The sequence below is a fragment of the Primulina eburnea genome, chromosome 1, assembly GCF_022965805.1.
Source record: "Primulina eburnea isolate SZY01 chromosome 1, ASM2296580v1, whole genome shotgun sequence".
NCBI classification, from domain to species: Eukaryota; Viridiplantae; Streptophyta; class Magnoliopsida; order Lamiales; family Gesneriaceae; genus Primulina; species Primulina eburnea.
In genome coordinates this window covers 62893141-62908288 of record NC_133101.1, presented here as the reverse complement: position 1 = coordinate 62908288, position 15148 = coordinate 62893141, and the positions used below count along the sequence as shown (strand labels likewise).

The following is a 15148-nucleotide window of genomic DNA, read 5'->3' as shown; positions in this document are numbered from 1 at the left end:
AACAATTATTCTATTCGTAGTTATTTATAAAATATTTATGCATTACAATGACCAAATAACCCAATATGTAATATTATTTTAAATAACATAAATAATTGATTTAACTCCATAAAATATTATATATTGAAAAAAAAAGGTGATTACATACAATTTGTACGTATTATTCTTGTTGACATCTCACAAATATTGATTGAAATTTTTTAGCCAGAGTAAGTAATCCGTCATTATCGACTAACTTTGTAGAAATCGGATAAATCTACCAATCCTTCTCACTTTCATGGTTCCCCTGCCTTAGCAACGAAATTATAATGCCATTACCACCTAAAATTTCAATTATTTATCCAGTCCCAAATGAAAATTCTCCAACTTCCCTTCTTCTTCTTCGTGTTCTTTTCATCTGCTCACACCAAGAAACAGTGTCCAACGTCTTGCTGTGGCGGCAACAGCACTCTCCCGATTCGGTACCCGTTTAAATTACATGATAAGTTTGATAACCAACCTCAAAATTGTAGCTACACTTATCTAACATGCAATGATCAGGCCATAGCCATCTTAAACCTGCCATATTCTGGAGATTTTTACGTACGTAGCATAGACTATGATTCCTTGATCATCAAACTCTACGATCCCGAAAACTGTCTCCCAAGGCGGTTTATGAGTTTCAATCTCTCTTTTTCTCACCCTTTAAAGGTTTTATATTATCAAAATTACACGTTCTATAGCTGTCCTAAGGAGCTGGTGGAAATAGCTAATTTGACTGTCATTGATTGTCTGAGCAATACCTCCACCTCTACAGTAGCTACTAGTGTTATTCCAAGCCAATTAATGAAAGAGCTGTACAGGTGCAATGAGATTACGACATCTTTCATACCCGTTTCAGGGTTTGATTCCTATGGTTTTGTTGGAAACCAGACAGACTTGATCCTGAGATGGCTTCCATTTTCTTGCAATGGTTCTCCAAACCCAACAGGTGTGTGTGCACGTTCTTTTAGTTTCTCTATTCTTCAAGCAGATTTGTTTTCCAATTAAAAGCTAGCTCCAATGAAGATTATGATTTTTGCAGGTCTGGTGTCCGGAGGTATCGTTGAAACAGCCATCATAATGCTGTGGTCGCTTCCAATCATACTTGGGCCATTAATCTGCTTTTCTTGCTGTGTGCATTTCACCAAAGAGGTTCGATTGGGAGATGGTGAGAACTAATTCTCAAACATAACATAAGCTTGCAAATACAACTCAGCTTTTGTAAACAAACTCGGATTTGTAGATAGCAGATTGATTCACAACATAAGCTACCAGCTCAGGCGACTGCAGTCACTGCATCAGTAAAACTAGGATTAAACAAAGTCAAGAAAGCAAGCAATTTCCAATGTGAATTTACATGGTTAAAGGATGTAATTTGTTTTTTGAAGTGCATTTCATGGCAAATTGTTGTATGGAATAAAGGGAACGGTAACTATGTAAAATCTCATGATAATTATAATTAATGTAAAAATCGAAAAGTTCTATTCACATTTTAAGTATAGCCCTGCTGCAAGATTGTTGATTTCGTTCATATACTAATTTCTTTTAGCAATCATAAATTATAAATAAATTACAGTTTATAAGCATTACAAGTGAAAGAGACTTGCTAAGAGCGAAATAAATCTTACGATCATTCTTATTTACGAGAATGATAAAAAAAAAAAAAAAAAAAACCACTTCTCGTGTATCTCTAGATTTGTGTAGCAAAAGTTGCATCAATCCAACACTAACTATATTTTTTATTCATTCTTGCATCGAGAAGTATTTTTCTGTATTATTCATGTATTAAGATTGCCAGCATAAAGCTAATATCAATGAAATAGCGCTACTACCCATCTCAGACTTCAAGAAACAGTTTAGTTCTTGTACATATCGTGGAATTGTCTCAATCACTTGTCTTTATGCTGTTGAGACTCTTATCCAGACAAATTTCCTATGTATTTTCTTGTTCTGATGATTTGAACGAGGAGTAAGTAAATACACACAATTTTATTATGGGCTTTATGTACTTAATCTTCACAGGACCACAATTCCTCTACCTGTTTCCAATCCGTAAATCTTACATGGGAATTCTTGACACACTGCTCTATTTTTTCTCGATCTTATCTGTTGTCCATGCTCAAAAACAAAATGTTTGTCCAACAACATTCTGTGGAGGTTTCTCTCTAGATTACCCTTTCAAACTACCAGATAAACTGCCCCAAAATAATTGTACTTATACCAATCTTTTTTGCAATGCCAATCTAAATTATGGAACACCCATTGTAACTCTTCCTTATGGTGGAGATTTCTATGTACGGTATATTGACTATTTGGATTCATACATAGAGCTCTATGATCCTGAAGGTTGCCTTATGAAACGTCTGATGAATAAATTGAACCTATCATCTTCTCCTTTTGAGGTCATTGCCTATGAAAACTACACCTTTTATACTTGTCCTTCAAGCCCAATCACACCGTTGGATACGGTCCTCATCAGTTGTCTTAGCAACTCCACTAGTATCACTGTGGCTACTTCTTTCCCCTCATCTGATCTACTTTCAGTATATAAATGCGAGGTCTTTGGCAGTTGGCAACTCCCTGTTTTATGGTTGGGACAGTTTGATCTTCATGGAAGTGGTGATGATCTTTATTTGACCTGGAATCAAGCTGTTTGCAAATCCTGTGAAGATACACAACAGGATACAGGTAAAACTCAATTTCTAGTTTTTCTTGAAATCTCGGTCATCACTATTTTCTACAGCATCCTGATCAAAATCAAGGTAATACTAATTGAAAGTTTTCTTATCCTAAACTTGGTTAATTTACAGACGATTCCAACAATTTTTTGGGAGCATATGTTGGATCACCAATTTTCATGCCATCGGCAGTTGTTATGGGCTTAGTATTCACAATCTGTTTACTGTTCCTGTTCAAACGTAGAGGCAGCAGAGATGAGATAAATGTAGCCGATATCCAGCCAGAGACTGCCACAGCCACTACAGCACCACCACATCAAGAAGGGTTGGATGACTCCAAAATCAATACTTGTACATCATTGGTAGTTATTAATGAAAGCAAAACAAATTCGGAGCCAGATTCTTCTTCTTATATCTGCCCCATATGCCTGGAAGGATACAAGTCCCAAGATATCGTGAGAAGCATAGCCAAATGTGAGCATCGTTTCCATGCCGACTGCATTGAATTGTGGTTAAGAAAAAATATCACATGTCCTGTTTGCAGAACAACTCTTTCTGATGTTGAATGATGACAGTCTGATATTTTTTAGATTTTGATATCATTTTTTTCTTCTATCCTACTTCATTCTCCGGACAGCTCTAATAATTTGTTTGAAAAAAAAAAATTACAAATTTACAAATAATTTATAAATTATCAAAATAAATTGTACGATAGTTTATAAATTGATTTAAAAAAATTGAGATATCCAATTTTTTTTCAAAAAAAATTTATTTTAATATTTCACTAATATCTTTTAAATATTTACTTGTCCTCGTTTCTTAAATCTCAGTTTTATCACTTTGTTTTTTTTATCGACTCTAAAATAAAATTTTGTTATATCTTTATATTAAGATATAAAAACAAAATTGTTCAAAGTTTTATTGAGTAAATTAATAACGACATTTTTTTCTAATATGATTATAAAACTATTTTCATATATATGATATATGTATATATATAACTACTTACATTAACTCATAATATTATATCTTTTTTGATAATTTTGACAATAAAAAAATCTTATAACACCAAACATATCAACATTGTTAAGTTGTTTAAAATAAGTTCATCAAAACACTTTAACAACTTATTTTTAATAGTAGGTCTTTCGTGATACGATCTTATATATTTTATCCGTGAGACGGGTAAACCACTCAACTATGTCTATATTTACAATAATAAATAATAATTTTGTCATAAAAATTATTTTTTTTCATAGGTGATCAAAATAAGAGATCTATCTCACAAAATTGACGAGACGTTTTACAAATGTTTTTTTGTATTTTTAAATTAAGGCATCTCAACTTATAAACTCCTGAAACAATTTATAAAATGTAAGAATTTATAAATTGTTTTTAATAAACTTAACCAAACATCCTCATAATAATCTTTATACTAGGAAATAGGGTGGAAATGGAATTTGCTTTTCCAAGTTATACGATTCTTTTGCATTCAGAATGAATGGATTGCTGAAAAAAAATTCAATCCGACTTTTCAAATTCCAAATAAAATGAATCATTTAGAGGACGTTTGTCTCATTGAACTTGTCCTTTACTTTTAAACTTTGATATAGCCCTAGCCCAACCCCAACCCCAACCCCAACCCCATTTTTTCTACATATTTGGCCAGCCTGTTGAACCTTTCTCTTTATCCTGCAACATGGATGGAAAAATCCTTTCAATTCTCCTCTCTTTTCGTCTTCACTTTCCCTGCAACAATACATTCCAAGGACTTGTGTCCAACTTCAAATTGCGGAAAGTACTTTTTTCCCATTACCTATCCTTTCAAGCTCGAATATGATCAACCCCCGAAAAACTGCCCAAATTTCATCAATCTAAAATGCATTGATGATGGCCATACCATGATAAATCTTCCTGCTTCTGGTGAAGTTATGTAAATGATATTAGTTACTACACACACAAAAATCACCCTCACCGACCCTGAAAACTGCCTGGCAAGAAGGCTTATGGCCAATTTTTCATACTATACTTTAAAGGCCATTAATTATGTAAACTACACGTTTTATACACGTCCTAGAGAATCTGAAGACAGATATCTAACCGATTATGTAATCAGCTGCCTAAGTAACTCGACAAATTCCACTAGTTGTAGTTAACTTTAACATCAAAAGGAATGAAAATTTGAAGGGAAATTCATCTAATCAGTGGAGCTTTATCTTGAAATTATAGTTGCTCATTGATTCTACTTGAAACCTCAGTTGGACTTTTCCTTCTGTTTTATCTATTCTCCTTTCTCCAAAACAATAACACGAAAAAGAAATTGTTTTGCAATTAATTACGGGTCAAGATTGGTTTTTATCTCGTGTCAAATGTCAATAGTCTACTGTCAATTTTATAAATAAAAAAAATGGAGTTGGGGGACGGGTATTTTTTTGTTACAATGTTATCAAATCATAGACCTCATCTCAAACCCGATCTTGATGTCAAATGAGCTACAAATCAATAAATAACCGTTAAGAGTATTCCAGATCGCTTAAAAAATCGAATTTTCAATCATATATATTGTTTTGAACTACTAATTTTCTTGAATCTTTAACAAGAAACCAACATATATATGTAATGTACCTTCCCACAGCAATTCCAGCACAAAATATGTATAATACCTGAGGCTGAGGCCTCCGATCCCTTTTCTTTGCACCTCTTCCAGAAAGACATACACTCCATGGGCTATTCTTCAAGTTTTCCTTTGAACTTTGATGGTGATTCATCCTTTCAAACTTGGGCCCTTCGGAAAGTAAAAAAATAAATTATTTATTTATCATCATTCTGTCATTTTTTTTAAGCATTATTCTATCAATCTTCGGGCATACCAAGTTCGACCTCGGGACTCACAAGTAGGTATTTAATCCGTGGAAAAAAGTTAACTACTTTAGTTAAATATTTTTTTTAAACCAACTATTATTAAATTTGAGTATATATTACCATATTTCAAAAAATACCAGTTACCAACTATTAATTATATAATATAAGTAAATAAACAAAAATTTCATGCAGAAACCAAACGTCATGCCTTCTTCCTATAGTTCTATAGAAATAAAATATGTAGTCTGCGTTAGGTAATCGGTTAAGGAAGAGACTAGTAGATTTGGTCACCAAGAATCTTGAAAGTTCTGAACAAGAGATTTTGATTCCGGAGTTTCTATAAGAATATAAGATGGCAATTGCGATGCTTAATTACTACCATATGTTCTTTTCCTCAATTCCGATAGTATTTACGATATTTCTTGTAGGAAAATTGACACAGGGTATTGATGGTGGAAACAGAGAAGTTCATTGTAGAGATTGAGAAGGCAAAGGAAGGAAAAGATGGGAAGCCATCAATTGGGCCAGTTTATAGAAATGTGCTTGCTAAAGATGGATTCATTCCTCTCCCTCAAGAACTTGATAGTTGTTGGGATATTTTCTGGTAAGAAATTTTGTATCTTTTTCTTGAATTTTGCGACTGATACTTTCTTGAAAATATATATATAAAAAAATGTCCAAATATGAAACAACTGCTTGATACCCAAACACGCCGTGTTTGAGGACTCTGCTGCTACTTCGCTTGCATTGCAATCCATTTTCGTGGACTAGTCAATTCATTGGCCACCTGTGAATGTAAATTGTTTGCAAGCAGATGTTTCGAATGTGGGTATACATTTTTGTCTATATATCTCAGTTTTGAAGAAGAATATACGTGATTGGCAAGGGATCTTTGTCACGTCCCGACCCCGGGCCTCTGCCCATGCCAGCGTGACTGCACGATAGCTCCCAATAGCAACTATTTCGTATTCGTCGTCGTTTTACGAAAATGATTAACACAAGTTGCTATAGAAGTTGATCGTAGCCTATTATAAACTCATTTTAAATTTTTAATTTTTACCATTGGAACAATTGATTACAATCATACCTCCTTCAGAACGCGAGATCCTCGTCGCGTTCTGACCTCTTGATCCGCGAGAGCCGAAAATCTATAGGTGACTCCTTTCATGTAGCACTTTGTCTCGCAGGTTCAAGAGGTGGCTCCCATACACGTAGCAATTTGCCCCGCATAGCACTTATTTCCCTAATTCGCATAGCACTTTTTCGCGGTGTTCTTTGCTGGTCACCGTCTCTGATACCATTCCGTCACGTCCCGAGGAACTGCGTGACTGCACAATGAACCACTATAACAACTACTTCATATTTTATGGAAATGTTTAACTAGTTGTTATAGAGGTCATTTAAACTCATTATAAACTTATTTTAAATTTTTAATTTTTACGGCAAGAGTATCACAATCTTTCTGCTTGGGAATTGGATTAATGTTTACTTTGTGCACTGATCAAGCACATAATTTAAATATATTCATAAATTTTTATGACCTCAATTGCAGTCGGTCTGTGAAAAAATTTCCCAATAATCCAATGCTTGGCGAGCGGGAAATGGTGAGAGGGAAGGTATGAAGATATTTTAATGCTTCTATATCTTCTATTTTATATTTTTTTTAATGCTTCTATATCTTCTATTTTATATTTTTGTTCAGTGGCATTGGTGATGCCGAAGAGTTGGGGTAAACACCCTCTGATGTACATTTTTTCATTTTTGAATTTTGTGTGCTTGCAGGCAGGTTCATATGTGTGGTCCACTTATCAAGAAGTTTATGACTTAGTTCTTAAAATCGGAGCCTCCATTTGTTCGTGTGGTGCCATGCAAGTAAGATTTTATCCCTTCAACTTCAATAGGTGGATGCCCGTTTAAGACACAGAACTAAGTTATGAGTAAATGTTGTAGATTGAGCTAATAAAAACACTCCAAGTTCAGCATGTTTTATTGATATGTAGACTGTTGTGCCATGTCGATGACGACGATGCACCAACCAAGCTTTTCGATGTAATCTTTACTTTAGAACTAACTCATTTTCGTTCCACAATGTCCGATTCAACTCCTTTTATATGTGTTGGTGTTCATTTCCGCACAATTAAGTTAAAAACTTGAACTCAAACCTATCAATCATAAATTCATAACATGCATTTATTTGTTTGTTGAAAATTCTGTTTTGTACAGGGTGATAGATGTGGGATCTACGGAGCAAACTGCTCAAACTGGGTTATTGCTATGCAGGTTATTGAAGCTTATTTGTAGGAATACAATTTGAATTTTATGCTTATTGGACAGTTATGATTTTTGACCATCCAAGGCCTATATTTTCTGGCGTTTCATTTCCACCATTTTAATTAATATATTATCCTTCTTTTTTATGTATGCAATGTTGAATATTTGACCTGTTTGATGCTTGCATATGAGTAATTCCTTTATGGGGGAATAATTTAACAGTAGGTATATATCTTTCGCAGGCTTGCAATGCTTATGGTCTATACTGTGTTCCCTTGTACGATACTCTTGGTAAGTTCCTGAATGTGTGCAGTGGCCGTTTACCATACAGAATAAGAACTTGTTAGGCATGGTGAAATGTATACAATATGCATCATTTCCGCAACCATAATTGGAATTTAGCTTTGTAACACCGTATGTTCATGGTTTTAGGTGCTGGAGCAGTGGAATATATTATTAGCCATGCTGAGATCTCTATTGTTTTTGTCGAGGAGAGCAAAATTTCTGAGGTAATGAGTTTATTGCAAATATCAATTATCAGGAAACTGTTTTTTTTACCTTTTTATTCAGAAACTTGATGCACCAACTGCTTCAGTTATCAGACAGCTTCTAACAAAAAATGCAGGTACTGAAAACATTTCCTAGCAGTGAAAAATACTTGAAGAGTAAGTTCCATTTTCGGGATTTCGTTATAGTTAAATCAAACAATAATCCTTTGAAGTCACTAATTCATTGCTACAGCAATTGTAAGCTTCGGAAAGATCAGCCTACAACAAAAGAAGGAAGCTGGAAACTTTGGCATCAAAATGTACTCTTGGAATGATTTTTTACTTCTGGTAGGCCGATTCTATCAACTAAAATGAAACTATTATTAAACTTTGTGTCTGTCCTTGTGGGATTTGCGCAGCGTATCTTTTGTGTTGAATTGCATCATCATCATGCATAACTGGGTAGCTAGTTTTATTGCATTAACCTCAATTATATTATATTCCAGGGAATTGACAACCGATTTGACCTTCCCATCAAGAATAAAACAGATATTTGTACGATAATGTACACAAGTGGGACAACAGGTGACCCCAAGGGAGTCATGATTTCCAATGAGAGCATTCTTTCAATTATATTTGGAGTCAATAACCATTTGGAAAGCATGAATCAAGAGGTGAGTTCATATTATCTTCATTACTCTTCATGCCTAACCGAGCTACTAGAACCAGCCTTTTTCTCACCCCTTTATTTTGAAAAATAAGAATGTATTAAATGTGGTCTCTCTCAATCACAGTTTTGCGAGACAGATGTATATTTTTCTTTTCTCCCTTTGGCACATATATTTGATCGGGTAACTGAAGAATTGTTCATCTCGAAAGGTGCTGCAATTGGATTTTGGCACAAAGTATGTGTAGAAGAATAGATTTCAGCTTCTTTGAATTTAAATTTTGTAAACAGCGACTCAATTGTTATGAATGGTTTTCAGGATATTAAGCGTTTGCTTGACGATATCAAAGAGCTTAAACCAACTGTATTCTGTGCTGTTCCTCGAGTGTTGGACAGAATATATTCAGGTTTTTATGAACTATGCTTCACAAAAATAATGGGTAAAAAGGTCCCTTCATGTGTTCATGTTCATCTTAAAAATTCGCCAACTTCCATCCACTCCACCTCCAACCTCAAATTTACACTTAGAAATTCAGAATAAGTGTATTCTGAACTTTTCCCAACGCATGAAGCTCTGCAAATACCTGTTAAATTGCTTAGTCAAAAATATAGTTTCTGCAGATGATGTGTGAATCAGGTTGTCTTGTGCTTATTTCTGCAACTTTTACTGCTTTTCAGGTTTGATTGAGAAGATCTCTTCAGCCGGGGTCCTCAAACATGCACTCTTTAATATTGCTTATTCCTAGTAAGAATCAAAATTTAGAAATGATGCCTCGGAGTGTGAATCAGATTGTCTTGTGCTGTATTCTTTTCATGATGCCTCTTAAACTTCAAAAATTATCTAGGATGTTGGTTATGTAAGAATCGAAATGCTGAAAACATGTGATATGAATATGTGTGTTATAGTATTATATGGTCATTTACTCCATCCATCTGAAAAACATATGACAGTCAAATATCGGATTATCTCCTAGTTGCATAAAGTATGCAAAACATATTTAAAATTTGTTTCTAGGGACAACCATAGATGTAGTTAAAGGTTTCGATTCCTTAAAAATATTTCTTTTATACATTGATGATGGAGTAATTTGATGTTGCAGCAAGCTGCGTAACATGCATAAAGGCTATAAACATGTAGAAGCAGCTCCAATTTTTGACAAAATTATTTTCAACAAGGTGATGAATTAACAGCTGTTGCCAGCTTTTTGTTTCTCAAGTTATTTTTCAGATTAACTTGAATGTGATCCCAAGTGTCGACAACCCTTTTGAGTTTTAAATTTTAGGTGAACGAAGGTTTAGGTGGGAATTTACGGCTCATCTTATCTGGAGCAGCGCCTCTTTCTCATAGCGTGGAAACCTTCCTCCGTGTGGCGACATGTGCTCATGTTCTTCAGGGATATGGTTGATAGTATACTAAAACTAACGCTATGTGTCCTAAATCTTATGTCTTTGATTGTGAAGATCGATACATGTGGTGTGCTGTGCTGTAGGTTTAACTGAAACCTGTGCGGGGTCTTTTGCTGCGCAACCGGATAAAATGGCAATGGTTGGTACCGTGGGACCTCCACTGCCTATGGTGGATATATGCCTGGAATCTGTTCCTGATATGGGATACGACGCCCTTTCAAGTACTCCTCGTGGAGAAATATGTATCAGGGGGAAGTGCTTGTTCTCGGGATACTACAAACGTGAAGATCTCACCAAAGAGGTGATGATCGGTGATTGGTTTCATACTGGTATGTTATTCAAGTATTACGTTTATGCTAAGTTTCTTGATGTGTTATGTTTAGTAATATTGTTTGCCCTGAGCTTGATACAGGTGACATAGGCGAATGGCAACCAGATGGTAGCATGAAGATTATCGATCGCAAGAAAAACATTTTCAAGCTTTCTCAAGGGGAATATGTATCTGTTGAAAAACTGGAGAGCATTTACTCTTTGTCCCCAAGTGTTGATGCGGTTCGTTATTCTTTCAAGACCCCATCTTACAATTTTTTTGTGCTAAGCTTTTGCCCCAACAATGTCCAAATCATGTTTCAGATATGGGTCTACGGGAATAGTTACAAGTCCTTTCTTGTTGCTGTTGTGAACCCGAATTTGGAATCTTTGAAACAATGGGCTCAAGTGAATGATGTTACCGCAGATGTGAACACCATGTGTGATGATCCAAGAGCAAGAAATCATGTTCTTGGAGAGTTAACTAGTATTGGTGAAAAGGAAAAGGTTGACACTGATTTAATGCTTTATTCCTTTCTGGGCGATGAAATTTTTTGGCCATGTGTTTATTCTTAGTCCACTCGTCTGGTTGTACACTCAAAATCAGTGATGAAACTAGAGTGACGATTTTAATTGCTTGTGTTTGACAGTTAAAGGGATTTGAATTCATTAAAGCTGTTCACCTTGACCCGATGCCATTTGACATAGAACGTGATCTTCTAGGGCCAACTTACAAGAAGAAGAGGGCCCAATTTTTAAAATATTATCAGGTACCTGATCTGCACTATATACCCTGAAAATAAACGTGGTTTTAGAAAATTATTCTGACATGTTCATGTCGAATTGCAGAAAGCCATTGAAGACATGTATATGACCTGATGACCTTCAACACCCTCTCTTTGAACAAAGAAGGAAGAAAGAGAAATGGCTTATGCGGAGAGGGGAGGGGAGGGGGAGTCCAGTTTATTGTTGTCCGCATGGCATTCATCTGTGTCTTGTTTTATGATTGTACAATTGTAAATTCGGAATATTGCTCTTTTGGTGGATAAAAACCTGTGATAAGTGATTATTACACTTGTAAAATGAGTGAATTGTAGTAGTTTAACACCACAATGTACTCTTGAATCTTCGAAGCATGACTGGTACATTGCTTGTTATTGTTTAGTCTCTTTCAATTTTTTATTTTATTTTTTTCTATTGGTCAGAATTTTCTGTCCGTTACTAACTTTTTTATAAAGTTTTAAATTAAAAAAAATTAATAATAAATAATAAAAGATATATAAAAGTAGTACAAAAAACTTGATTGAGTATATTTGAAATTTGCATGAGTTTCAATCATTTAAAATTTGTAATAATGATTGTTTTTGTTTCTTTATTGTGTTTTTAATTATGTGTAATTTAATTATTTGTAATTTTTTATTTTGTTTTTTTAAATACAAAATCATACTCACCATTGCATTGCAGTAACATGAAATGACATCAGCATGACCAATTTCATCTCTACAAATCTCACCCTTCAAGATGCTCTTAGTAGAGAGGACATAATCTATATTACCTATAAAAGTGTGCATAATTTACAATGTTTTCCAATTGTGCATTGTCTATAATACCCTTCATGCAAACTTCAATAAAATAAATGACATAAATTGCTCACACCTTTTCCTCTTCATTATTACTAAAACCTTTGCATCTAACCGTTGTATAATCATATAATCATTATTTAGAGCCTTATAAATAAATTATTTTCAAAAATTGCTGTAATTTATAAAATAATTGATCTTTATACTACATTAAATTTTTTATTCTTTTAGTTTTCTTTCTACGTTTTTTTAATGATTTTATTATAATAATTATATTTTTAGTGCACTTTCTAATTAAATAATAAATAAATTATAATATTACAAGAAGATATATAAAAAAATTAACTATATGTCCAATAGTAGAATAACATGATAAATATAAATAATATGATAATGTGAAGTTTAATACTAACATATTTTATGGGTTTTTAAACAAAAAATTGAAAGTAAATAGTTTAATAAATTTATTAGAAGAATTTATATTATCATAATTTTGTAATTTAAAAATTCTTTAATAGAAAATTATAAAATAAGAAATTTTGAAAATAATATTACATAAAAATTGAATAGATATTCATAATAAAAAATACATTAGCGAAATAATATTTTCTTCATACATAATTCTTACAAAAAATATTAAAAGAATATATTTTTTAATAAAATATATATTTTTTTATTAAAAATATTAAAAAAATATATATTTAACTATTATACTTATAAAAGTGTAAAAAGAATAACAAAATTTTTCATTGTAAATTTTCTACTACTTCCATAAATTGTATGTTGTTAGATCAATTGCATGAAAATTTTGTTACACAATTAAAAAATCATTAAAAATATTAAAAGAATATATATTTAACTATTATACTTATAAAAGTGTTAAAATAAATTTAAAAAGTTTTTCATTGTAAATGTTCTAATATTCCCATAAATTGTGTGTTTTTAGATTAATTGCATGAAAACTTTTCTACGCAATCATTAAATAAATGAAGATCATAATAGTGTTTTAATTTTTAATAGAAAATTGAAACATAAGAAATTTTGAAAATAATATTACATAAAAATTGAATTGATGTTTGATAATAAAAATACAGTAGAGAAATAACTTTTTCTTGATACATAATTCTTAGAAAAATATTAAAAGAATAGATTTTTTAATTTAAAATAATCACTAAAATATTAAAAGAATATATATTTAACTATTATACTTATAAAAGTGTAAAAACGATCTGTCAAAAAAAAAAAGTGTAAAAACGATAACAAAGTTTTTCATTGTAAATTTTCTACTATTCCTTTAAATTGTGTGTTTTAGATTAATTGCAAGGAAATTTTCTACTCAATTTATGGGAAATCTATGCATTAAGAATGAATATATATCTGATAATAAACATATTTTTTTATCTATATACCTACAAAAGTGTAGATCATTGGCCATGTTTTTCAATTATCAAAAGATAAAAATGACCTCCTCATCAACACAAATCTTAGATTCAATAAAGATATATTTGTAAATTTCTAATTGTTGTAAGTGTAAAAATTAAATATCAAATTTTTTTATTTATTCTACCTAATATATAATTAATTAGTAGCCTAATTAGTCCATATAATATATAATTAATAGTCTAACAAATGCTAATTAATCATCACTGCAATATACATTGATTGTAATATCACTTCGAAATAACTCCTATATTAATTTTCTCAAATATTTCAACTTTATACCAACTTTAAATATTTTATCCTTTTAGTTTTCTTTCTACATGTTATTTTATGATTTTAATGCAATTTTGTAATTATATTTTAGTGGAGTTTCTAATTAATAATAAATCATAGTATCACAAGAAGATATCAGAAAAAAATAATTACATATGCAATTGTACAATAACATGATAAGTATATAATAATATAATAATATTATATTTAATAATAATATATTTTATGATTTTTTATCTAAGAATGGAAAGTAGTAATTTAATAAATTATTTAGTATAATTTATATCAATAATCATGAATGTTAATATACTAATAATATCATAAAATATGGATCTGATAGAAAAATTAAGAGAGTTAGCTATATAATAAGAATTTTAAATATTTTAGTAGTAATTTTTTTAAAAAAATTATATATCAGACAAGACTTTTAGTGGAATCCTTCCTACAAAGGAAGAAAGGAGTATGAGTGTTTTTCTTCGAACATATATAAAATCCCCGTTGAAAAAAAATCAGTTCAATTCGTTCTATATATTATTCTCATTATAATTTATTATATAACATAAAATCAATTGCTTGAATTTTAATTTGAGAAACAATTTTGAAAGTAAGATATATAAGTTTTTAATTAATTTATTCGTCTAATATGACAAAAGACTAAACCAATATGTTAAGACTCATAAGAACTTTTCTCAGAAAATAGAGATGTTTCATATTCTAACCATTTGAGAAAATCTTTCAACCACCTAAAAACGATTGAAAACAAATTTAAAAAGCAAATATTTTTAAAAGAATAATGTATATTTTTTTTCTTATCCCAACAATATACAATCACTACACATACAAATATATATATATATATATATATATATATATATATATATATATATATATAAATAATTGTAATTGATGGCTTAATGAAAAATATAAATTATATACTTTTTAAAAAATTATTTATTAACTAATATATATGAAAATTAACTTATCTATGATATATAATTCTAAAGCAAAAGGTAAAAAATTCTGTAGGAGATTAAATAATATTTAAATTGAATATTATAGGTTATATTTTATTATCAATATTATTATATCATTAGTTTTGATAATATTTTGATGAGTTAGTCACAAATATTTTAAATTGATAATTATTTGTCC

General features: G+C 31.4%; 3 protein-coding genes and 1 long non-coding RNA gene across 4 annotated transcripts; 3 read left to right on the top strand and 1 right to left on the bottom strand.

Moving 5' to 3' along the window:
* The first annotated feature begins 654 nt into the window (after positions 1-654).
* LOC140809471 (putative RING-H2 finger protein ATL21A) lies at positions 655-1200 on the top strand. The gene is made up of 2 exons (XM_073167114.1): positions 655-970; positions 1064-1200. Exons 1-2 carry the CDS (start codon positions 655-657, stop codon positions 1198-1200), a joined length of 453 nt encoding a protein of 150 aa, XP_073023215.1.
* On the top strand, positions 1026-3340 carry LOC140839390 (putative RING-H2 finger protein ATL21A). Its single transcript, XM_073206059.1, has 2 exons — positions 1026-2709; positions 2832-3340. The coding sequence occupies exons 1-2, from the start codon at positions 2016-2018 to the stop codon at positions 3266-3268; spliced, it is 1131 nt and encodes a 376-aa protein (XP_073062160.1). The 5' UTR covers positions 1026-2015; the 3' UTR covers positions 3269-3340.
* Positions 3341-4209: 869 nt separating this feature from the next.
* LOC140813848 (uncharacterized) lies at positions 4210-5578 on the bottom strand. The gene is made up of 2 exons (XR_012114016.1): positions 5363-5578; positions 4210-4619 (listed from the first exon to the last, which is right to left on the bottom strand). It is a non-coding gene; the product is annotated as an uncharacterized lncRNA (long non-coding RNA).
* A 245-nt stretch (positions 5579-5823) lies between these two features.
* LOC140839381 (long chain acyl-CoA synthetase 4-like) lies at positions 5824-11862 on the top strand. Its single transcript, XM_073206047.1, has 19 exons — positions 5824-6165; positions 7114-7177; positions 7344-7433; positions 7785-7841; positions 8075-8123; positions 8265-8341; positions 8458-8497; positions 8574-8668; positions 8827-8994; positions 9115-9225; positions 9307-9394; positions 9666-9732; positions 10088-10163; positions 10271-10388; positions 10478-10723; positions 10807-10946; positions 11028-11210; positions 11354-11473; positions 11553-11862. Exons 1-19 carry the CDS (start codon positions 6011-6013, stop codon positions 11580-11582), a joined length of 1974 nt encoding a protein of 657 aa, XP_073062148.1. The 5' UTR covers positions 5824-6010; the 3' UTR covers positions 11583-11862.
* The last annotated feature ends 3286 nt before the right edge of the window (positions 11863-15148 follow it).